Source organism: Triturus cristatus, chromosome 6 (genome assembly GCF_964204655.1).
Source record: "Triturus cristatus chromosome 6, aTriCri1.1, whole genome shotgun sequence".
Lineage (NCBI taxonomy): Eukaryota > Metazoa > Chordata > Amphibia > Caudata > Salamandridae > Triturus > Triturus cristatus.
This window is the reverse complement of record NC_140589.1, coordinates 453,109,012-453,132,686: the sequence shown is the minus strand read 5'-3', so window position 1 is coordinate 453,132,686 and position 23,675 is coordinate 453,109,012. Positions and strand designations below refer to the sequence as shown.

At 44.8% G+C, this 23,675-nt stretch overlaps 1 protein-coding gene across 1 annotated transcript in view; it reads left to right on the top strand.

Annotated features, from left to right (window-relative positions):
- RAB23 (RAB23, member RAS oncogene family) overlaps positions 1-23,675 on the top strand; it is a 352,339-nt gene that overhangs the window by 129,608 nt on the left and 199,056 nt on the right. The window contains exon 2 of the mRNA XM_085610889.1: positions 5,850-6,077. Coding sequence (XP_085467015.1) covers positions 5,923-6,077 — 155 coding nt within the window. The 5' untranslated portion in view covers positions 5,850-5,922. The remainder of the gene's footprint in view (positions 1-5,849; positions 6,078-23,675) is intronic.

Below are 23,675 nucleotides of genomic sequence, written 5' to 3'. Positions count from 1 at the left end.
CTGCTCTTCGCAATAAGCCACATTCTGAAGCCAGCTTTTAGAGGCGGAGGCAGGAAATCGTCCCCAAAGCATAGCTACCTGCCTTTTAACCAGCAGCACCGAGTCTCCTTTACTTAGCCAAGAATGGCCACCTGTTGCGTCAATTCTGGGCGATGCCATGTAATCTGAGCGACCATGTTATACACCTCCGTTCAGTATGCCATCAGCACAGTGAAAGACCAGGCAAGATCCAAAAAAGTGGCTAAGGGAGCCGCACATCGCAAGCATCCTGTTATCTTCTGCATTTGAACTGGTGCGCAATATGATCTATGCAGAAAGTGAATTAACCAGTCGTTGAGATGCACTTAACATTATTACATTACCCTTATGTCAATGAGCTACAGATGAAGCTTTTAATGTTCACTAGCAGACGAGCAACACAATGAGAGCAGAATGAATTGAAAGGGAGACAGTGGGCATTACTGGGTTCTGTTGGGGAGCAACCACCAAGACACATGATGATGATAATGTCTTAGGAACCCATTGAGAGACTTACAATTCTGTTATGGAATGTTAATGACCTGTGCAATAGAATCAAGCGATGGATTGTGGCACGGGTATGCTCAGACGTGAGTCCCGTGCTCTCCATGCCACTGGAATCGAGCTAACCTGGCTGAAGAGGGGTGAAACCCAGAAACCGGTCCTAGGATGCTTGTTTCCAGTCCAGGGAGGACCTGGCCTGGCAGTTCGGGCTGGACTGTTCCCATGGGGCACAGGGTCAGGACTGATTTGCATATGGCTGGGTCCAAACTGGAATGGCATGGTGAGCAAAAAAACGATGGATTTAGGCCCAGATCTCTGTACTGGGGTGAATGTATGACATTGTTCTGCATTCTGTCCATCAATAGTTCTTTTTGCATAATATATTTGGAGGCATGTGCCTGACTTTATATTACTTCAGAAAATCCACTTTATGGGGACAGAGTGTAAGTTCCTGGACAGATGCTAATATGTTTCCTTAGCGCATGTGGGTTTCACTTGAAGGTCTTGAGGAGTAGCCATACTAGCTAAAAAGGCCCCTCCTTTCCTAGTTGCTAGGACTTGGTCTGATCCTACTAGATGTGTTGTGGGAGTACAGGGCAGCTGTACCATAATAAATGTGCATGTGCCACTAAGATTGCAAAGGGAGGCTCTGGAGATAATTGGTCTGATCCTACTTCAAGTAGATTGCACCATGCATATAACAGGGGTATACTTTATTGATGCGATGGTAAAAGAAGTGCCAACACAAGGAGATGATGGACAAAGTGCTGAAACATTTCAGACACTCACCCCCAGTCACTATTAGATCTGGATTGAATCCATCATCGTTCTCTAGCTCACTTCGCCACCCCAGTTCAGACCCAGCCGTATGCAACTCCTCATGGGAACAGGCCAGCATGAACTGCCAAGCCAGGTCTGGACCAGAAACAAGCCTCCTGAGACTGATTTTGGGGTAACACCCCTCATCAGCCAGGCCAGCTTAAATCCTGTGGCAAGGCGAGCAAGGGACCCACGTCTGTGCATACCCTGCCAACTTAGGGCGAACAAAGCAAACACAAGAAGATTTGCCACTGGATTCAAGATAGCCTGGCTGGATGTCTCCCATAACAGTCTGATTTGTTCCTGGAAATGAACATTGAAATATTATCATCAGAAATTTAAAGGGATGTAGATGGTGAACCCTTCCTTTAATGAAAATGGTACAGGCAGCAGTTTTCAAGATGATCACCCTTCCTTGGCTCCTGTATCTAAAGGAGAATACTCATTCCTAGTACCAGAAACTGTTTTCCTCAGGGTTGAGGGGGAACTGCATGTGCTGCTTTGAGACATGGCCAGCACTGAAAACCCTGTGTAGAACATACAGGGCTTCTGTACTTATGAGTGTACTTATGAGTGTACTATTGGGCATCCCAGCAGCAGCCAGTGAATAACTGGATATATGCCCCTATCAAAATCCCCGCACTTGGATTGGAGATATGTTCTATGATGGCATATGAATCTGGACACACTATGTTTACTGGGGACATGGGGGGGGGGAGTAACTGCTAATCCTGGTACAAACAGCTTTGATGGACTGTAACAAAGCAACAGTTTATCTGTGATGGAAGGGCACGGTCTTAATGGAGGGGGACATACTGAAAGAAGTTAGTAAACTGCAGGATTTACATTGTGGGACCTGAAAGGAACATCTAATGTCTAGGATATTCTGGTGGAGGGGAATATTTAAACTTTTTGGCATCTACAGGAGGGAAATGAAGTATTGTACATTCAGGCTTATAAGTATACACAGCCCAGACATGCCCTGCAGGCCGAGGCTCTCGATTGGTTTGATTTAACAGACTATAAACCGCTTGAGGATCAGAATATGCTGGGGGAATTAGAACAAGGAGCTGTATGATCCATGTATAAAACTCTTCTCAGCAATATGCAGGACAGTTTAATGACCTGCTGACAAAAATGAGAAAGGGATCTGAGCTCAATGGAAGATATTAATTGAAGATGCCACCCTAACTCACCTTAGATAGGTAGCCATGAAGGCAAGGTTGTGTTCGATCCAGTTTTAGGTCCTACGCAGTGTGTATTACGATAAAAGCAGACTCCACAAAATGTGGGGGTCCCAGATGCCGAACCTTCGGAAGAGTGGGAGGGAAGAAGGCCTTTATATGCTTATAGTTTGGGAATCCCCACAGATGCCGACAAAAAGACAGTGGCTAACATAGATGGACTGGTGTATAGGGGCCAAATAAGTGGTTTTTTAAAATTTATTTTTTAAGAGCAGAGGGCTGCTTTAAAGTTGGCAAGATCCAGGGTAGATAGAATAAATACTATGGTCTGAGAAATGATGATACAAATAATGCAGTTCAGGGACATATAAGGAAAAAAGAAAAACTGCACAGAGTGGAGGAGGGAGGGAGCGATCTTTGATCCTAGACCAGCGGTACTCAAAGTACGGCCCGCGGGCCAGTTGCGGCCCGCCAGCCCTTTCCAAGCGGCCCTCGTGTAAAACAACAGACAGTTGGGAATCAACTGCAATTCCGCCTGTTGTTGTTCCTCGGGGGCCGCATTCACTGGGTAAGGGATGAAAGAAGCATGCGCAAAACCAGTGCCTCGCAAGCAGAGGCGCAACTAGAGCCAAATTTCGGCGGGGGTGGGGGGGATGGGGGGCTTAGAAAAATTTCCGGGGGGAGGGGGGGCTTGAATCTTTAAGCTATAGGCAGAATGGAGCTGATTTGGGGGGGGGGAGGAATCTTTTTTTAAGCCATAGGCAGAGTGGAGCTGCAGGGGCTCTTAGAAGGGGTGAAACAGCAGCGAGGCCTCATTAACATGCAAATGGTCTTTTAAAGACCTGTGAAGTGCTCGGGCACGGCTTTGTGTCTGCCCGGGAAGCGGTCTCATCCCGGGCTGCCACACACGACGGGGGGGGGGGGGGCTGAAGCCCTGTGAGTCCAATGGGTGTTGCGCGCCTGCATAGAGGATAGTGGTGCAGAATGCAGCAGTTTAGAGCTAACGGGGATAAAAACCTGGTTTACGTGATGCTTCCAATTTTTGTAGAACATTAAAATACCGACCATACCAGTGTAAACGCAGCAAGGTAGCAAAGTTACAAGCAGCCAAAAACACAGTCCATACACTGACATGTCAGACCAGTGCCTGACTGTCCTATAGGTCGGCCAGACCCTGCTGTGTGAATACGGTAAATAAATGAGAGTATAAAGAATGGAGAGCGGTTTAACAAGTGGGCGCACACTGCTAACGATCTCCCACCCAGTCTTGTGTTTACCTGCTGAAAGGACCTCTAACTCCAGCCGCCATGTGGGAATGCTCACACTGTAGTGTGGAAGGCAGGGATCGTCCTAAATCCGATGGAATGCAGAAATCGTGACGCAAACAAATATCGGGGTAGGCATTGTAGTTTCTCCGGCGCCATGGACCACACTGAGCCAAACAAACAGAGAGAAGCAAACACAGGAGCCTCGTTTTTTAGTCTCCACCCAGCATGCATCCCTCCATTTCTGGTGCACCAGCAATTGGGGTGTTTTGTGTCTGTGAAGGGCCGCATTGTCTTTATTAGCACTGGTTTACAGCTATGCTGGCGACTACCAGGTGGAAAGCTGTGAACTGAAAAAGAACCAAGAGCGCTGACACCAACTCTTGCCAACGTGGAACAGGCTGACGTCACCACGAGGGGATCATATGGCAGACATGGAATTGGGAGGGGGGGAGACAAGATGGCCGAGGGAACCTCCTCTGCCAGGCACCATTCTCATGAAAGATGAATTGGGTGGAACTGTACGAACCTTATAGTGTTGAAAATGCTGGTCTTAATTAAAAAGGCACTGTTTGCGCTTACAAAACGGTTGCATCTGGTCCATTTCCTTACAGTCTGCTCTAAACAAACTCACTAAGACAAAACACAGATTTCTACCCCACCTCCTCCAGGAAACCTAGTCACTTGAGTCTACCGGCCGCCATGCCCCTACCAGTCACTGGTGCCTTGATAACTTGACCGAGCAGCCATCTTTCTCTAGCACCTGCCCAGGATCCACCGGTCTTCTGCCAGGTCCTGTACCCACCAACCAGTTTGTTTCCTCTCCTGGGCCTGCTGTCTCACCTTCTTTCCCCTGATCTCTATTGCTGCCACACAGGTGGTTAAATGATTGTAAATAGGTATTCCTTCTTGCCACATACTGCTCCAAGCAAAGATGTGAATAAACATGAGAAATGAAGCATAGTTTAATTGTCCACTGATGTTGCTGGACTGTGCTTGTTTTCCATTTTACAAAAATAAATGACAGTAAAATATTTTTAAAGTACGTTTGGCCCATATTCAGGGAGCTTGTATTTTTGGGCTGGCAACTGCCAAAGATCACCGATGACGCCAAAAATCAGCACACAGAATCTAATCTTCAACCAGTTACCACTGACAGGTCAGCATGGCCTGTAGAACTTGGCGGGTTTTAGAATGGGTGCATGTTTAATTTTCGTCACAAGGAGTTCTCAGACAGAGAGATGTAGAAGACGGAGGTAGAGGGAGGGAGACAGGGAGCGAGACAGAGGGGGGGAGACAGAGAGAGGGAACAGAGGGAGAGAGAGGGAGGGAGACAGCGAGAGGGAGGGAGACAGAGAGAGAGAGAGAGAGAGAGAGAGAGAGAGACTGAGAGGGAGGGAGAGAGGGAGGGAGACAGAGTGGGAGGGAGACAGAGGTACACAGAGGGAGACAGCGAGACAGAAAGAGGGAGACAGGGAGAGGGAGACAGGGAGAGAGAGGGAGACAGGGAGAGAGAGAGAGAGAGAGGGAGACATGGAGAGAGTGTTCAACCTCATGGTCAGTTTTTTTTGTTGCTCTAGCCCCGCCCCCCTCCACCACTGACCCCGCCCCCACCAGTGCGGCCCTCAGCCACAAACCACACTGTAAATTTGGCCCCCAAGAGAAAGTTTGTGAGTACCCCTGTCCTAGACCATATAATTAAAATGATAAAATGAGTGCAAGATGTATCCCATGGGTTGTCACCAGCTTTCCAATGAGATGTGTATCCTGGTTGTAGTTAAAGTTCCCGTCTGTCTGGTAATGTTTCTTGGGTTTCTGTATGAAATGCTTTCTGTTATATGGTTGATAAAATCCCAATAAAAACACATTTATATAAAAAAGACTAGAAACCGTTGCAAGTCTACTAAGGTATGACAATCAGCAGCTTTTTTGTCCTTAACTGGTATAGTTCTCTTACTTGGCAGTTCGTAGTTAATGCTGTAGTAAAATATACCAAGAAAAAAGAAAACAAAACATGGCGTTTTTCTATGTTATGTAATCTTTTTCCATTTGTTTGCAGAAAAAAAAATAAAAGACTTATTTCAAGCGAGGACAAGCCTGTTTGCATTGTCCATCAGCACTTTGCTGCAGTCATGCTGGAAGAGGATATGGAGGTGGCCATCAAGGTGGTGGTGGTTGGCAATGGTGCAGTTGGGAAATCTAGCATGATTCAGCGATACTGCAAAGGCATTTTCACCAAGGACTACAAGAAAACCATTGGAGTCGACTTCCTGGAAAGACAAATTCAGTATGTATCCAGAACCCTTTGTCTATGCTGATCTTAAAATATGTCTGTTTTGAATGCTTAGCTTAACATTAAATGTATTTAATAAATGACAACCTACTTGAAATGTCCCGAGAATTTGAAAAACTTTAGATTTATTTCCACTACTTGAGCAGATAGTGAATGCGATAGTCACCTTTGACGGTGCTTTGAAGGTCCCTCGCTCCCATTGGTGTTTTTCTTTGGAGAGCTCTTGTGTTCTGTCCTTTTTAGGCTTTAATGTGCATAAATGCGCTGTTGAAACTACACTAAAGCCCATTGCAAGCGAGCTTCAAACTTCCTATTGTCTAGTACCAAGTTTTACCATTTTCTTTAATGCCGTTTTGTCCGAAAATGAACCTAGCTAGTCTCTGTACAGCTCGGTTAAGTTTATGTATCAAATACTTTGCATACTATTTCTCCTATGCTTATTGTATCAGAATTGAAGCAGTGACCTTTTGTGACCTGTGACGCCAGCCATGTATCTGTTAACCTAAGTGATCTTAATTTCTGTACCAGCTGGGACATTACCGGTCAAGCTGGTAAAAAAACGGGCCTGGTAGCAACCCTACTTGCCACCTTTCCCAGAGAAAAATACTGGTCATTTGTTCACGTTTTGAAGGTTCTGCAAAGGCCCAGACTTGATACTTAAGTAGAACTTTAAAATACGTTTTAACATGGTATGCTCTAGAACACATTTAGTGTGCTTTCTTCTGATATTTTCTGAACTAGAACACCAGACTTATTGCAGGCAATCCTCCCATCACCCTTTGTGTCTTTTATGTTTCGCCCTAATTGGTAAGAGCATGCCCAGAGGAGGGTGCCGTGCTCTCTGTGCCACTGGAACAAAGCTCCATCTGACTTACAAGTGCATATCAGGGAGAACCCGGTCTTGAGTTGCTTGTTTTTTGGTTCTGGGAGTACCTGGCATGACAGTTCGTTCTGTACTGTACCTATTCGAGCAGGCCAAAACTAATCTGCTTATGGTTGTGTCTATACTGAGGATGGCGTGGTGGGCAAAAGAACAATGGATTGGAATGCTATACCGAGTGATTGCCAGTGGTTAGACTTATTGCAAGAATTCCCGACATCCCTTTTTGTGTGTTTGATGCTAAAATTGTAAACATGAATTTTTATGTCGGCCCCTCCCCAAAACAAAAGAAAGTCATGGTAAATGCCTGGTTGTAGAGATTGCAGATTTAAAGCAGCAGTATGTTTTTGCAGAGTTTTTCATAACTGGTGATTTTAATTTAAACCTCACTCAAAGTAATGTTAATTAAGAATGGATTGCAGACTGCATCTGCCTTTGAGGATATCTCAATATTCAGTTCCCAGTCAGAGGAACCTGGGTGTAATTCACAGGGCATCCTTCCTGCTTTTGCCCTACGTTCAGACTGGCCATTATCCATCAGATTGCCCAGTCAAGTTTACCAATGTCTCAAAGTATAAAGCTTCTATGTTAGACTACACTGTGGTATCAGCTAAGTTATTTCCTTCCGTTGTGGATTTTGAGATCGGCTACAGGCCAGACAGGGATAACCAAGAGCAGGAGTTCTATGTAGAAAAAGTGGCCATGCAGACAAATGTAGTCCGTGTGATAGAAAATGTGACTGGTGTTCATCAGATGAAGCAGATAAAGAAGAAAAATGTCTTTCAGCAAGAGCCTAAGGACTGGAAATCACTGCTATTAACAGGGAACCAGTGATAGGTATTGATGTCAGCAGCTCATTATATCAAAAACAAACTGAGGTTGGTTGCTTGAAACATCGTGGATAGCCTTTAACATCCCAGTCACCCTGCCTCACCTCTCCACTTAAGGTTTAACCATTATACAGAAGACTCCTGTCTTTAATTGTTATTGATACCAACACTAGCTCAACGCCTGTTACTGAACATACTGACTCATGCATTTACTCCCATTGTCTTGTTATGCTATGTGTTTTGTACCTCTTCCTGTACCATTGGTATTCTTAAGTTACTGAGTACTGGCTAAGGGCTTACTCTTACTTATTTAACATTTTGTGTCAGGGTACCTTTTCCATGTTGTATGGGAAATATTTCCTGATGATGATGTTAAACTCTTGATAATAAAGTCAAACATTACGTTTAGAATTGTACTCTTAGTACTTGATTAAAAAAACGCAAACTCTGGGTTTCACCCACAAAGCTGCACTTAAAAATCCTGGAGACCATAAATTCTCACCAAACAGTCATCCCCTGTCCCTGACAGATGGTCCAATGGAGAGTTAAGGGAAAGCAACAAAAAAAAGGAACTTACCAGAATAATGATTAAATTCAAATCTAAGGCTTGTTACAGGTGGTCCTCCATTGCTTTCACTCAGAGAACTTTGTAAGCAATATAAGTGCAAAATCTGGGCAGTAAAGCGTGCACCAAAGAAAGAAACTGGGTTAAGTTGTATGTCGGCTGTAAGTTAAAGGATGGTGAAAAAAATTGTAGTCGCATATAAAAGCTGTTAGTGGAAAACATGAACAGACCAGAGGGAATAATGTGTCCACAGAAGCTTGGTAAGAATTGGTTATTTTGCTCTTTTGCCTCGGTGGGCCAGGTAGTGAAAGGGATATGAAGACAACTTGTGCACTGCTAGTATCTCAGTCGAGGCACGAGGCAGTCCTCACATCTCCGCAGGGAAAACTGTGTCCCTATTAAGGGTATAGGAACATGGACGACATGCCTATTAGTTGGCCATTACAGGATAGATGCTTCACAGGTTAACAATTTTAAATAAATACTGATTATTCAAGCAGGACACACACATGGACAGACTGCAACAGCGAGGTTAAAAGTAACAAATTCAAATGGTTCTTTGTGAAGTAATTATACTATAATGGTGAGGTGAGCGGAAAACGCTGAGGGGGGTGGAATGCACCATTCACAAACTGAATAGTGTATTTGTTTTTCTTTCTTTAGTGTTTTGTACAGTTATACTTCTTACTGTGAACCTCGAAACCAGAAAGAAAAAAAGTGAGAGAAAGTACCTCTTTTTGTTGTATTCACACCCATTTTTTTCTGGACTTTCTAGTTTTTAAATTCTTACACACTGCTGTCCAGGCCCAGATGTATGTGCTTACCCCTTAAACATGACCGGTTGGCTAACTCCTAATTGGTGTATTTAACTTTCCCATAAGGCTACAGTACAGGAAACTACACCAGTGGCATGGTTGTGCCCTCCATTAGGTTGTCAAAGAAAACAGGGAGTCGGGTCTACTTGTGCTGTCTGACTGCTGTACCTTTTAAACCTGCAAACGAACCTGTCAAAATAACCATTTTTGGCACAAAGGAAACATCCTGTTAAATATTAAATAACTCCCCTCTAAGTAGGCCTTGTAGCCCACAAAGTAGGGTGCCTAGTATTTAAAAGTGCTACATGCAGGAATTTAGTGTTGGCATGAACCTACAATGACTAGCCCCCAAAAGCTGTTTTCACTGTAAAGGGCTACAGCGCTACGTGTGAAAAACTGAAATTCCGAATAAAATATTATTTCTGCTAACTTGGGTTTGGGACAAGCTACAGAAATGATTCCACCTCTTTTTTATTGTTATTTAAAAATCGGATTCACTGGTGAACTTGTATTTGTGATAAATATATAGGAAAATAACTTTAGAAAGTTAGACTTTGTGTGCTCAAACCTCTAATAGGCTAATGAGGATTAGCCGGGCAACAGTTGGCCCCTGTCAGTGCTTCCCCTTAATGCAGTGTGAAAACTGCTCTCAGAAATAATGGCTTAGGCTTGCCTTTTTGCAGAAAGACCTGAGTGTGGGTTATGTAACTCTTCTTAGCACAGGAATAGTAGCTGGGAATGGTTCAGAAACTTTATTAACAAGGGACAAGGATGTGGTCTACCCATTCATAGTAAAGTGTAAAGGGAGACCTGGAGAAGAGAGGCCTTTGTTCCTGGGGACTTTGTAGCCAGCGTGGCACCAGCCCAGAGGGAGGGGGAACTTGTCCTAGACCCAGTTTGGCCGAGTTGTGGAGAAGGGGACTGCTTATTGCCCTAAACAGACCCCTGGCTGGGACACTAGAAACCTCCAAGTGCAAAAGGGTGCTGCCATATTGGATTTTACTCAAAACGGTGTACTGTGGTATAGTGAGCAGTAAGACAATCAGAATGTGCAGCAAAAGTGGAGGGCTGCCTCTTGGAGGAAGACAAGAAAAGTACTGGACCTACTGTGTGTGACCTGTGGGGGTACCCGAGGGTCGGATTTGCTCTCATTTGCACCCAGGAGTGAGAATTGAACTCCAAGGGTCAGTTGGTTGACCTTCTGTGTTGCTACAGAAACACCACAGTCTGCAATAAGCCTTTTTCCTTATGTGCCCAGCTCAGCAGTAGCAACTAGAAATGGCCTCTTTTAGGGGCCAGGACTCCTTCTAGCAGAGGCCTCCAAGTGCTGGTCTTGGGCGCCTTAGCAGTGCCTGCAGAGCTGCTCCAGAAAGTCTAAAAAGTTGGGACTTAAAACATTTTTGGTCTTCCGACATCAAGGGAGCTTCAGCTAGACCTCGTGGCAAAGTTGGCTTACTTTGAGGACTTTGTCAGATACAGCTTCAGGGTTTGCCCTGGTGGATGATTTTTAGTTCCAAAAAATTGATGAAGTCTGAATGTAGAAATCTTGACTGAGTGAAAGTTGCAAAAAGTATTTGACTGACAAGAAGACTCTGGCAGGTGTGAAATTGTAATTTTTCCACCTGGAGCTTGTCCTTCTAAAACAAACCGCCTCTGTAGGACCTCATCCCAAATCGGAAGGTAAAAACTTTGACAAGGATGACACGCTTGGAGTATCCAATCTCTACTCCATCTCAGTAAGGCTGAAATCATGCCTAGGTCCCAGATAACTGCAAACAGTGACTTCTGATTGGTACTTTAATTTTTCTTGGCGTTGTTTGCCCTAATACGTTAAAAAAACCATGCATCAGGTTCCTATTATTGCATTTTAGACATTTTGGTGTCATGTTTCTTATTTAATTTTCCCTCTCTTTTTAGAAATTAGTTGAGGGTTTTTTATTGTGTTGTGTTTTGACGTTTTAATTATTTTGGTACTGCTAAATACTTCACACACTCCCTTAAGTTAAGTCTATCTGCTGTGTGCCATAACTATCAGGGGTTGAACCCAGCTTTATTTATTGAACTAATGTGTTGAACCTGACACTCATTTGGATTTATTACTTGGGAATGACCTACAATCTCTTCAACTAATAACCCATCTTGTTTCAAAGTGGATCTGTATAGTTCCATAAACTAAATCTGAGTAGAAATATATTAAAGAAAAAGAATAAAGCCAGTTAAGAAAAGGTTGGATGGGGCACTTGGGCACTAAAGGGCGACTTTTTGGTTTATATCAGTCTGACTCAACATATTGGCTCTTAACCTTTTTATGGCTGTGATTTTATATTTAGCTATTCTTTGCCCATTGCTTTCCGGCCTCCAAAAATCAGAAAAATGTTCCCAGACTTGCAGGTCTAGTGATTTGAATAATCAACTTGACCTAATTTTAATGCGCTTTACCCATAAACCGTCTCAAATTGTGTGATCCTAGGTAAATATTTAATTCCACTGAGTTGCCATTTTCTGCATTATCACATACAAGAGCACCTTCAAATATGGTAGTTCAGGATGTCTGCTGTACAAAAAAATAAAAATCTTCCCCACATATAGGGTACACATGACGCCCGACTTGCCTCTCAGTTCACTAATAGCATTGTCATCAGGGCAGCTATAGGAATATTTCTCAGTTAATGTTTCAGAACTCTCACTTTTAATTCATATATTACTAAAACATGATATGGTAGTGTTATGTTATGTTATCAAAAACGTATAAAAGTGCACAGTCACTAAAAAGTTTAATGGCGCTAAACTTGAGTAATGTTACGGGGCAGGGACTCATGCATAAGCTTGCTCAAACAGCCAAGTTTTGAGCGTCTTTCTGAATCCCAACAGATTATCGCACATCCTGATTGCTAAGGGTAAAGCGTTCCAAAATTTAGGGGCGAGGTAGGAGAACCTGCACCCTCCTTGACGTTTGCGCTTAAAGGTAGGGAGAATCAATAGATGGAGATGAGCAGAGCGTAAATTACGCAGTGGATCATGATTTGCAATCATGAAGATGATGAATTTAGGACTCCTACCATGCAGTGCTTTAAAGATCAGACAACCTGTCTTAAAAGCTGCACGTTGGGCAATTGGTAGCCAATGAAGTTTAGAAAGCCAAGGTCTAGCGGATTGCCATTTAGGTTGTTTATAAATTAATCTTGTGGCCTGATTTTGCACTAATTGAAGACGTTTAAGCAAAAACGGGCAGACCAAGATAAATGGAATTAGAGAAGTCAAGACGTGAAAGGACCAAAGTGATCACAACTTGTATAAGCGCTGAGTGAGATAGCAAGTAGGCGACCTTACGGATTTTACGCAGTTGGAAGAAACAAGGAGAGACCACTGCCCCGACTTGTCCTTTGAGTGACAGATCAGCGTTAATGGTGGCCCCCAAACTCTTCACAGCGGATGAAGAGGTGGGGGAACACCTAGTTCTGTCGGCCAGTAATGATGGCCCCACAAGATCTCACTCTTCCCAGGCAGAACTAATTCCGTCTTGCCCGGGTTGAGTTTGAGATGATTGAGGTCCATTCAGCGCTGGATGTGAAGCATGCTGGCTTGAAATTCAGCAGCCGAGTCAGGTGAGTCCAAGGTAAAGACAAGCTGAAGATCGTCAGCGTAGTTAAAGGTCGTTACCTTTCTATCCTTTAAGGAGTGAATCAGAGGCCTTAGATAGAGGCTGAAAAGGAGTGGAGACAGGGACGAGCCCTGTGGCACCCCACATGTGGTGGAAAGCTTAGAGGCAGTAAAAGGACCAAGACGGACCGCCTGTGTCCTGCCTTCAAGAACGGACTTATTCCAGTTATATGCTGGCCCTGTATGCCAGCCTGCGTGACACAGTCCATCAAAATTTTATGATCGACCGAGTCGAAAGCGGCCGACAGATCCAGGAGCACCAAGGCCTGAGGGATGCCCTTATCTGAGTTAGCTCTCAGAGTGTCCAATACTGCAAGGATCACAGACTCCGTAGAGTGAGCAGGCCGAAAGCCAGCTTGACGAGGCTCTAGGTAGTCCGTTTGTTCAATAAAGCCAGAGAGGCAGCCTGCAACATGGGCCTCTATGATCTTAGCCAAGAAAGGAAGGAGAGAGATAGGGCGATAATTCGAGGGATGTAAAGAATTGGCCCCTGGCTTTTTCAACAAAGGGACCACAATAGGGTTCTTAAAGGCTGTAGGAAACCGTGCCTTGAACGAGAGACTCATTCAAGAAGGGAAGCACATGACGAGAAAGAGTAGAAAGGGCATCCCTCATAACCTGAGGGGGACAGCAGTCGTTCAGGGACCCGGATTTAACACTGGTCATTAATTCAGATAATATCTGAGGACAAATGGTTGCAAAGTGAGTCAGAGTGGCAGAATTAATAGGCATACTGTCCAGAGGTTCCGTGTGAGCGCTAGTAGAAATGCTAGCTTTGATGGTGCACTCCCATTTACAATTGAAATGACCACAAAACTTCCCACTCGTAAGCAGTTTTATTGAAATAACAAAGGATGATAATTCAGGTTTCAACAAATATCTATCATTTGTACGTAACCAACTAAAGTATTCTGATTTGTTTTGATCCTATTTCAATCTTTGTTTCCATCTCGCTTCAAATTTACAAAAAATTACTTTCTTAACTACTGAAAAACATTTCAAAATATTTATAAAATTCATTTACAATCTACTTAAATATTGTGTGCCCGACACGATTTTTGGGCAGTTCACTTCCGCCTCTAACTCTGCAGTCCGAGAAAGAAAAATAAACACCAATCTCCTGCATAAACCAAGCTGCAATTTGTTAGAAGGCATAAGCTGAAATTGGACCTTTGTCTTTCAGTGCACAGCGAATGTGACCAGAGATAAACGAGATTTAAAGGCATGCTTTATTTTCTCATTCACATGAACAACTCACCGAACTCTCTCTCTAGACCCCTGATAAAATCTAACCCACCATAGTGAGTGGGTTAGAAGATTTCTCGAGGCCTAGCTTAAACTGGGTACATAGAGCAGAGTAACCAAAGATTAATAATTCTACAAGATGTATAGGTAAAATAGTATGCCTCTGTTTTGTTAAGAGAGCTTGCTGCATGAGTCTGAGTGGGAGCTTGTCCCATGGTACCTAATAGTCTTCAGAGCAGACTGCAGGGCCTTGGATAACATTCTTGCCCTTTGAAGGTTTGTTGAACGTCATGGATGAGCATACAGGGTCCATGGTGAAACGCTGACAAAGATGGCCGCATCTGGAGAGACCTTCTCTCGCACCTCGGTAGAAGTCCCATTAATACTCTGCTCCCTTCGTGTCATCCATACATGTTATGAAAATGAAATTCTAAAGAATGTTACTGTTAGCTGGATAAAATAAAAATCCTGTCAGGGCAGAAAGAGCCATGGGCAAAGAAAAAACAACCCCTGCAGTGGATGTTGGCCTAACGATGAGCAGCTGCATGAGCGAGTCTTGGCCTCGCTTATGGAAAGAACCGATTCAAGCTACTACCACTGGGATTGAAAGGCTCCAGAGTTCCAGGACAAGCAACTCAGAAGAAAGATTGTAGAGCGGCAGAGAAGAAGACTGCGATGCTGACAGAGGACTGAGGAGATCCTTTGGTAGGTGCAACCTTTGTTTCAGTGGCTGCTAGTCAAGCTTGGAACGTACTGCTTTCGTCGCACCATAATAGATATAAGCTCATCATACCATCCAAGGAGAGGACAGGTGCCTGACAGTGCCCGAACAAGCATGAAGAATGTGCATACTAGTCTTGTGAACTGTTGCCTATAGATCAACACATTTAGATCACCAGTAGGTCAGTTGGAGAAAAATTACACAATTTGTGCAGTAAAGGATACGACATGCATTTAGTGCTTATATACACACTCCAGCCATACAATTATTGGAATCGAAAGAAATGTAATGCATCTTATGGCATTAGGATCGTCATAATATTGTTGTAGGTTTTATTCAGTTTCCAAAAAGCAAGTGCGATGTGTTCCCAAGTGTAGGGAAAGAAATCCTAGGGTAGAAGAAGTGAAGAAAAGTGAGCAAAATGTATAGACTGTGAGGCACAAAAGAGCTACTTTATTTAATCCGTCAAGTTCAAATTGGCCTGTAATTAGATTACATTTTTTTTCGTCAGTAAGTTTGGATTGTGTGTTACTTTGTCAATGACATTTCGATATCTTTTGTATTATCGAGACTTCATCAGGGCAGATGTTGTAAGGGACAGCTTTGAAATTACGTTGGCACTTTCACTGATCTGTAGTGACCTATCTAATTAGTGTTGTGACACCAATGGTGCCTCAAAATTGAAAATGTATTTACTCTTCGGTGTAGGTAAACCTGAAAGTAATACAGAGTGGCGTCAATCAAGATGCAGTTGCGGTGTGGCTTCCAAGAGGAGAGTTTGGCTTAGCCCACAAAACAATAATATCTGTGTTTAACCGGGGTAGGTTGACTCAACAAATTTATGGAGCGCAGGGGTGCAGGACTGTCTAATAAACAAATTGCAATGATGTTTGCTCGGCACTAGCATGTCTCTTGTATCTGATGCAGTATGTTGACAAAAGCTGAAGCAGTGTAACTGTCACTGTCCCAAAGAGAATGAATCCCCTCCGGATACTCTCAGTTTGTTTCATCAAACGTTTAAGTGGATTCATGTACTTTCAAACTATAACTCCATTTTGACCCAGCAGTGGCACCCAAGCACAGAAAGCTGAAATGCTACTGGACCAGTGACCTGACACTAGAATATACGGTATGGAGCATCATACAGTCACATGATTACTAAGTTGCGCAATAGTCTTGGCAACAAAATTTAAAGGTGAATAATACAGTGGATATTTGTCCAAACAAGGCTCAGATGTGCGGTTTCTTTAATAGACTCACTTGATGTGCTACAGGGTTACTAAATATGCCAGATTTCATGTAGGGAATACATGGGTTAATAAAGGAGAAAGGCATGCAGTTGCTGTTGAGAGCTTGGGAGAGCGGAAAACTACACCTTGTTTCAAACATATGTTTCACCAGGCCTACAAACAAGCAAGCTACAGGTTCTTGGTACACTATTGGTGGACCTTCCACCGATGACTCTATTAATGGGAGAAACATCAATATGATGATCAATGAATTGTTCGATAGAGTCAAAACAAGACAATGCAGAGATAAAGCTCCCCCTAGACTAAACGGATTCAGCTAGGCTAAGGGACTCAGTGATGTATGGAGGGGACTAAAATCAGCCAGAGCTTTTTAGGTCTCGCCTAGCGAATGCAGCGCACGCACGCTGCATCGCCTTGGCGAGATTATTGTTGTCGGTTTGGTAAGCGAAGGGAGACAAAACATGTGCGCGCCAGACAGCTGATGTGCACGCGCATGGCGTCTGCATCAGCTTGAGCCCGAACAGCAAATGGGCACGCGCACGGCGTGTCTTTCAGCTTGTGTTAAATCTCTCCTACTCTTAATTGCCACATTTCACGAGACGTCTGTCCCGGGCCTTCCCGGCTCATACCTCTCCGACCTGCAAAAGCTGACAGGATTTTCTGAACTGTGGAAACAATGTCACTGCAGCCCCAGTGCGCACGCTGCTGGGCTTTGCAGGCACGGGTGGCTGAGAGGGAGACTCATCCCGAGTGAAGCCGGGCTTTGTCAGCTGAGCCTCAGGGATTCCGCTGACCGAGCGCTATCTTCTTTCCAGCTCTATATTGGCAGATGTGGACTTGCTCAAACGGAAACCAACCGGCGGATTTCCTGTCATGTCGTACCACGCTCCTCTGAAAGGCCAGCGCAACTGATAAGTTTCTAACTTGACAGGCTATTGGAAATATGGAGATTTTCTCGCTCTGACTCTGAAAAGTCAATAGTGCTAGGCAGAGTGAGTCACACGTTAAAGTAAAATCAACAAGTATTGGCAAGGCCAATAGATCTTGCCTATGCAAGATCTTTTTGCTTTGTCATTATTTTTAGCCGTGTTCTACAGCAGCAGAAAAATAGAAGTGCAATAATACGTTAAATGCTGCCCACGCCATAAAGTTTTTTGCTCCCTTACTTTCAGTCATGTTGTACGCCAGCCATGCTGCCGTACAACATGGCTAAAAAATATTGACAAAACCAATATATATTGTATAGTCGAGAATAATTGTATTTGCTGATGCTTGTTTACAGTTTTTTTTTTGTAACATTTTTTTTATTGCCATTTTCATATTTTACACACTGTACATCATACAAAGCTTTCGAGTAGTTATTTCAAATCGTACAGCCACTGGTGTTACATATCCTCTGTATATACTGGTGATGCGTCAGCGGGGAGCAAAAACAACGTACAGATATATCGTGGTGTGTGTACCCTGTTGTCTCTGATACCTGATATGGCGCATGAACTGAGGTGTAACACAGGTACAAACTAGGGGATGGGTATGGAAGATCACATCCAGTTTACGCTAGCGAGTGCATTAAACGTCATACGGGTATGGCACCTCTATGACTCATGATTGCCTATCCTCTTAGGTTCGACCTGTAACTGCGATGGCATACCCGATGCTGGGGCCTGTTATGAGATCATGTGGTCGGGATAACGAGAGATTGGGCAGGCAGGGTCTGTGACTGCGGTTGCAGGGCTGACAATGTGGGTGGGTCGTCTGTTGGATCTGCGCCCAGGGTTAGCTGCCTGAACTGATATAGTAGCATGGCCCATCTCACTCGGACCCCTCTCACTTCCTCCTCCCACAGTGTCTCCTCCTCTGCCACCGCCCATTTGTGTGTAGCTCCCACCCAAGCCGCCAACGGCGGGCCGGTGGGGGAACGCCAGTGCATGGCAATGCTGCGTTTGGCTAAGAGCACCGCGAGGGAGAGGAAATGAGTCCGCACCTTGTGTTGCTTACTTGCGCGAAAGATGCCTATGGCACTGGCCTCCCACGTGTTCATGCAGGCTAGCCCTGTGAGGGTATCCAGAGCAGTGTGAATGTGTTGCCAGAAAATTTTGATGATGGAGCAATTCCAAAACATATGTTGGAAATCCGCATTCCGCTCATGGCATCTGGGGCATAGGAACTAAGTGTCGGGGTAGAATCGTTGGAGGCGTGCTGGTGTTAAATAGGCCCTGTGTAGAATGTAATATTGAATGTTTTTAAAGCGGGCGTTTCTAGAAACCTTCTTGGGGTACGCCAAAGCCCACTCCTTCTCATGAAGCACGCGCCCAATTTCAGCCTCCCAAGTGGCCCGCAGAGTATCTAGTGGTTTATTGGTCAGTTCCCGTATGGCTTTATAGAGCCATGTAGTTAGATGGCGCCCCACTCCCATGTGTAGAATCGTGTGGAGAACTGGATGTGTGTGTGGTTCCCCCTTGGTTAGGTCCTGATATGGTCGGTAGCTATCTAGGAGTTGGCGGTGAAGCAGGAACTGCCCCGGGGGGAGATTGTACTCCTCCACAAGACTGTGGAACGGACTTAGTTGCCCGTCCTCGAAAAGGGACTCCATCTCTGTAATGCCACAAGATGTCCACGTGCGAAGCGCGCTGTTTGTGTAATAGTGTTCCTGCTTGGGCCATCCCACCAAGGTGAGTAGAGGGGAGCACAATGGAGTCCCCTGGGACATGCGGTGAATTCTCAGCATGCACCTACGTGCCACCGACACCTGTAGAGGGTATGTGTGTTTTGGTTTAGTGCCTGGAAGAAGTAGGCGACGGATCTCCGGGACTGATATCCGTCCTGCGATGGTGTGGGTTTCCACAGTATACCTGTCTGCCGTCCAGTGAGACAGCCACTGCAGCTGTGCCGCCAAGAAGTAGGCCTCGAATGAGGGGGCTCCCAAGCCGCCCTGTGTGGTGGGCAACTGCAATTTTTTCAGGGCTCTTCTGTGTCTGACAGACCCCCAGATTAGTGCGCTGAGAAGGGAGTCCAGGTCCCGAAAAAAGGCTCTGGGTGGGATTACTGGCAGATTGGTAAAAAAGTACAACAATCTTGGGACCATAATCATTTTGGCCAATGCCACTCGCCCAATTGGAGCCAGCGGAAGGCTCTTCCAAAATCCGACCGTAGCCCTAAGACTCGCCAATGCCCTGTTATGGTTACCCTCGAACATATCTATGGAGGAGTGATGGAGACGGATCCCGAGGTATCGAGGGGCCTCCGCACTCCAGGGCACTCGTTGAGCACCCAGTCTAACTTCCTGTGGGGGTAGATCCGGATGCAGCGGGTATATCGTGGACTTACCCCAATTCACCCGTAGTCCAGAGGCCGCCGTAAATTCCGTCAAAGTCTCCCAGAGGGGAGTCAAGTCGTCCGTGATGTCCCGTACATATATCAGCAAGTCATCAGCATATAAGGAAACACTGTATACTGTGCCTGCTACAGGGATGCCCCATCGCTCCCCCTCCCGCCGAAGTCGTATGGCTAGAGGCTCAACTACCAAAGCAAAAAGTAGGGGGGACAATGGACAGCCCTGACGCGTGCCCCTCTGAACCGCAAACTCCGTCGAGATGTATCGGCCCAGGCGTACCCGCGAGGTCAGCCCGGTGTACAGTAGGTGCGTATAAGCTAGGAGGGCGGGCCCAATGCCTGCCCGCTGCAGAACCGCAAACAGAAACTGCCATGTAAGAGAATCAAAGGCCTTCTCAAGATCTAGGATGAGAAAGGCCGCCCGGGGGTATATCCCCTTCACCTGATCCTGAATGTGAAAAACCCGGCGTATGTTTTGGGACGTGCATGATGCTTGTTTTCAGTTACCAACTCTACTATTTAAGCGATGTATTTCCTGTGCTAGGAAAATGAATTCCATACTTCACTTTCAGCCATATGTCCCATTTCACATGACTGCATGATACAGATGTGCAACAGTCATCACACTTTCGCTGTGCCTAGGCGAAACAGCAATCACCCGCAGTCTCATGCAAACACGTCTTGTGTTCTAGGGGATGCTGCCTGAACTGTCTGCTGCAAAAAAACCTACACTACAGACCGAGCCACCCAAACCGAACATATTGCACCAAGACCCGCCTTTGTCCCGATTCGCGGCACCCACACGTTTAGTTACAATGTCTGTAATCTGGCTTTCACAATTCCCAACATTGTCTCCTTAATGCACTGTACCTAACAAAAATTTAAATAAATTTAGGAGATCGTCAAACGTTAATAATTACAAAAACGCAGGCTGCGCGTCAACGGCCTAAAATTAAAACACAAGGGAGCACATGCGGTTATTACTCTGTAAAAAGTAAAACCAGATCCTGTCAAAATGTACATTCTTAAAATATTGCAGAAGCTACAATGCTTTTTATTTAAGTTGGCATAGCAAAAATAACCTATCATTAAATAGGAGTCTTCCCTAATACTGTATAGTAAGGCGCTACGCAGGTGCTGTTGGCATTATGACGAGCACAGCCTCGTGGCATGCTGACTTAGGCTAAATCGGCACGACCTAGAAGTTAAGAAAGGGAATGTGCAGCTTATTATCACGGTGCAGCAAACATCAGCGGCCTGGGTGCAACCTCTCTGAGTGACAGAGGCAGGACTCGTGCGGATCAGCCAAATTAGCTCTCCTCTCGCCCCGTAACCATAATTACCAACAGAGCTGTGATTAAAATGCAAATTAATGCAGCCCAAGAGCCATACTCCATGCATGACGCAGGGATAACGTCCTAGAAAGACTCCTCCTGAGGCGTACCTTTGCTGAAACTACTTCCACACCGCATGTTTCTATCCTCTCTAGTGGAGGTGAAAAAGGAATGCTAAGAGGAGGGCTGGAAGGCAGTAGTCGGGGCCTGGGACTGGTTTTTAATGTGCGGGGTCCCTGGGACTTGGATTTTAAAACTGCACTGAAGTTTTTTTAAGTTAATTTAGTATAAGTGAAATAATATTATAAAAGAAAAACTTTGGAGTAGAACATAGGTGCACAAAGGAAATAGTCAAATGACTGGAAAAAAAATGAAAAAGTAGCAGTTTATTTATTTTACTAATGTTCCACTTATCTTTTGCTCAAAAATAGTGTAAACCAATTATAGAAAAGGAAAAATGCGCTTTTAATCTACGCTAGGGGCAAAATCCACCAGAAGTGCAACAAAGGTACAACGGGATTCTTGCCCAGTTGTCGCTACTGTATGTATTGGGTGCATGCCAGGGAGGGCTGCCCTACTACTATTCACCATGCAGGTACTCTGCTTGGGAACAGCCTAAGCGAACAGAGATACAAGTCTCCCATGCAGGTCCGGTTTCTGGATTTGCAATCTTGGAGAGCCATGAAGAAGCAAGGGTGGGCCATAAAGATGAGTGCGGTTGTCCATAGTCTCCCAGCTATCTCAGAGCTCGGTCTGGGCAGATGTTCGCAGCATACCACACATACTGCAGGGTTCTTCTGTCTACTAGTTTTAAGTGTGTATTTCTCAAATGTTTAAACCTATGGGCTTGATCGCTTATGCTCTCTCCAACTCACCCTCCTCTCTTTGTCTCACCCTCCGCTTTCCTGACTTCACCCTGTTTATTTTCACTTCATCCTGCTACCTTGCTCACCTCACCCTGTACTTCCACCACCTCATTTTCTTTTCCCCTCACCTCATCCTACTCTTTCTCCATCTTATCCCCTTGTTTGCCTGCTGTGCTCTTCTTCTTCTTTTTCTCCACTTTACCCTTCGATTTATCTCGCCTCTACCTCATCTCTTTCTGCCTTATCCTACTTTACCCTCGCCTGACCTCGCCATCCTCTCACTGTGCGTCAACTTACTCTCACTCTACTTCACCTTTCTATTTCCAGCCACCCTTCTCTCTCCACCTCACCAGTCTCTCTCTTTTCCTTACCCTCCCCTGTGTTCTTTGGCCTCCTCTCATTTTTGCTGTCCTTCTTACTCGCCCTCACCATCCTCCTTTTTTACATTATACTCCCACCTGCATCAGTCTTCTCCCTATTACCCTCCCATCTCTCTGCTTCACCTTCTCGTCTCTTTACCCACCCTACTCTTTCTCCACCTCACCTGGACCCTCCGTCTCATCCGTTAGCTTCACATTCACTGCTGCTGCCTATGAGTGATTATTTCTTTACATGTAAAGGAGTGAGGAGTGTGGATTTGCTTGGATGGGTGAATGAGTGTGTGTAATCGGTCCTGGCATTTCCATCTCTGGATCTGTTCTTCTCTGGTAGCTCTCCACATTCTAAACAGGTGGCAGCTCTAAGCCCTGAATATATAGCACATATTCCTGAGCACACAAGATCTACATAACATAGACCTAGGGTTATGGGTATTTTCACTAAATAAGCGAAGTAATAATTGGAAGCACAATCAAAGGTGGCAACCTGAGCAACAAAACAAAACCAGACACCAAAATGTGGGCCTATTTCTTCCCTTATCTGTCCACTGTACCAAGAGTATATCTTCCAAGATTGATGACTGGACTTGTAATGTGATGGCTAGTTTCTCAACCACTATTCTGTTATCAGCTTTTGGGCAGAAGTTATCATAAGGAGAACGAAAAGGAAACCTACAGCTCATGTCAGTTCCTCATAATTGAACTACCTCTCCTAAGTAGTGACTAGCATGCTTCCTTTGCTTTTCCATTCTCCTGTCTCCCACTAATCTCTCCCATCACCCTCTCTTTACTCATCACCCTCCCTATTCATCTATCTGTCCTTCCTCTTGTTCTATTACTATGCTTCAATCACTTCACACTCCCTCTCTGATTCCTCTCCCTCGAAGTATCATTTGCTCATAACTCTCTTATGTGATCACCTTCCTTTCTCATCCTCCCCACTCTTCACAAGCGTCATCCTCCACTTTCACCTTTCTGTAGTTCTCTCTCTGCTCACCTCTTAACGCCCCCAACTCAGTACATGCTTACCCATCCCCCATGCACATCACTCATTTTGCTCGTCAATACCCTGCTCCATCCATCCTACTTCCTAAGACGTTTTTAATCCCCCTTCCTCCACTTCACCTACTCTACCTCATGGCGTTCATCATCTCCTACTCCACACTAATCAACCCTCTGTCATATATGTCTTCACTTCCCTAATAATCACTTCTTTACTTTTGTTTTATTCACCTGTTTCCTCACCCTTCTTTTCTCTTATCCCTCCTTTTTTTCCTACTCATCTTTTCTATTGTTACGCTCTCCTCTAATCGGCCTCCATCTCTCATTGCTTACTGCAAACAAGTCCATAGTGGTGTCAGGGCGATTTCAAAATGGCAAAAGTCTTCAGCCACATTACACTTGGGCTCTGATAGCTGAGGATGATTAGGGCAGTGTGCAATGAAAATGACTAGTGTGCTCCCACATCTAACACTAAAATTCAGTTTGAAACCTGCCCTGGACTCGCAACAAACAAGCATTTGCAATGCAATAGGTCTCGCATTTACATGAGTTGAAGCTATTGGCATTGTAACTGACAATGCCTTTTATTTATGTTTTAAAAACAAAAATAAGAGGCATTGTTATTAGCAATGTCAATAGCTCAAACTCGCTCAAATGCTAGACCTATTGCATTGCAAATGCTTGTTCATTGTATTTTGGGGCACTTAGTTGATA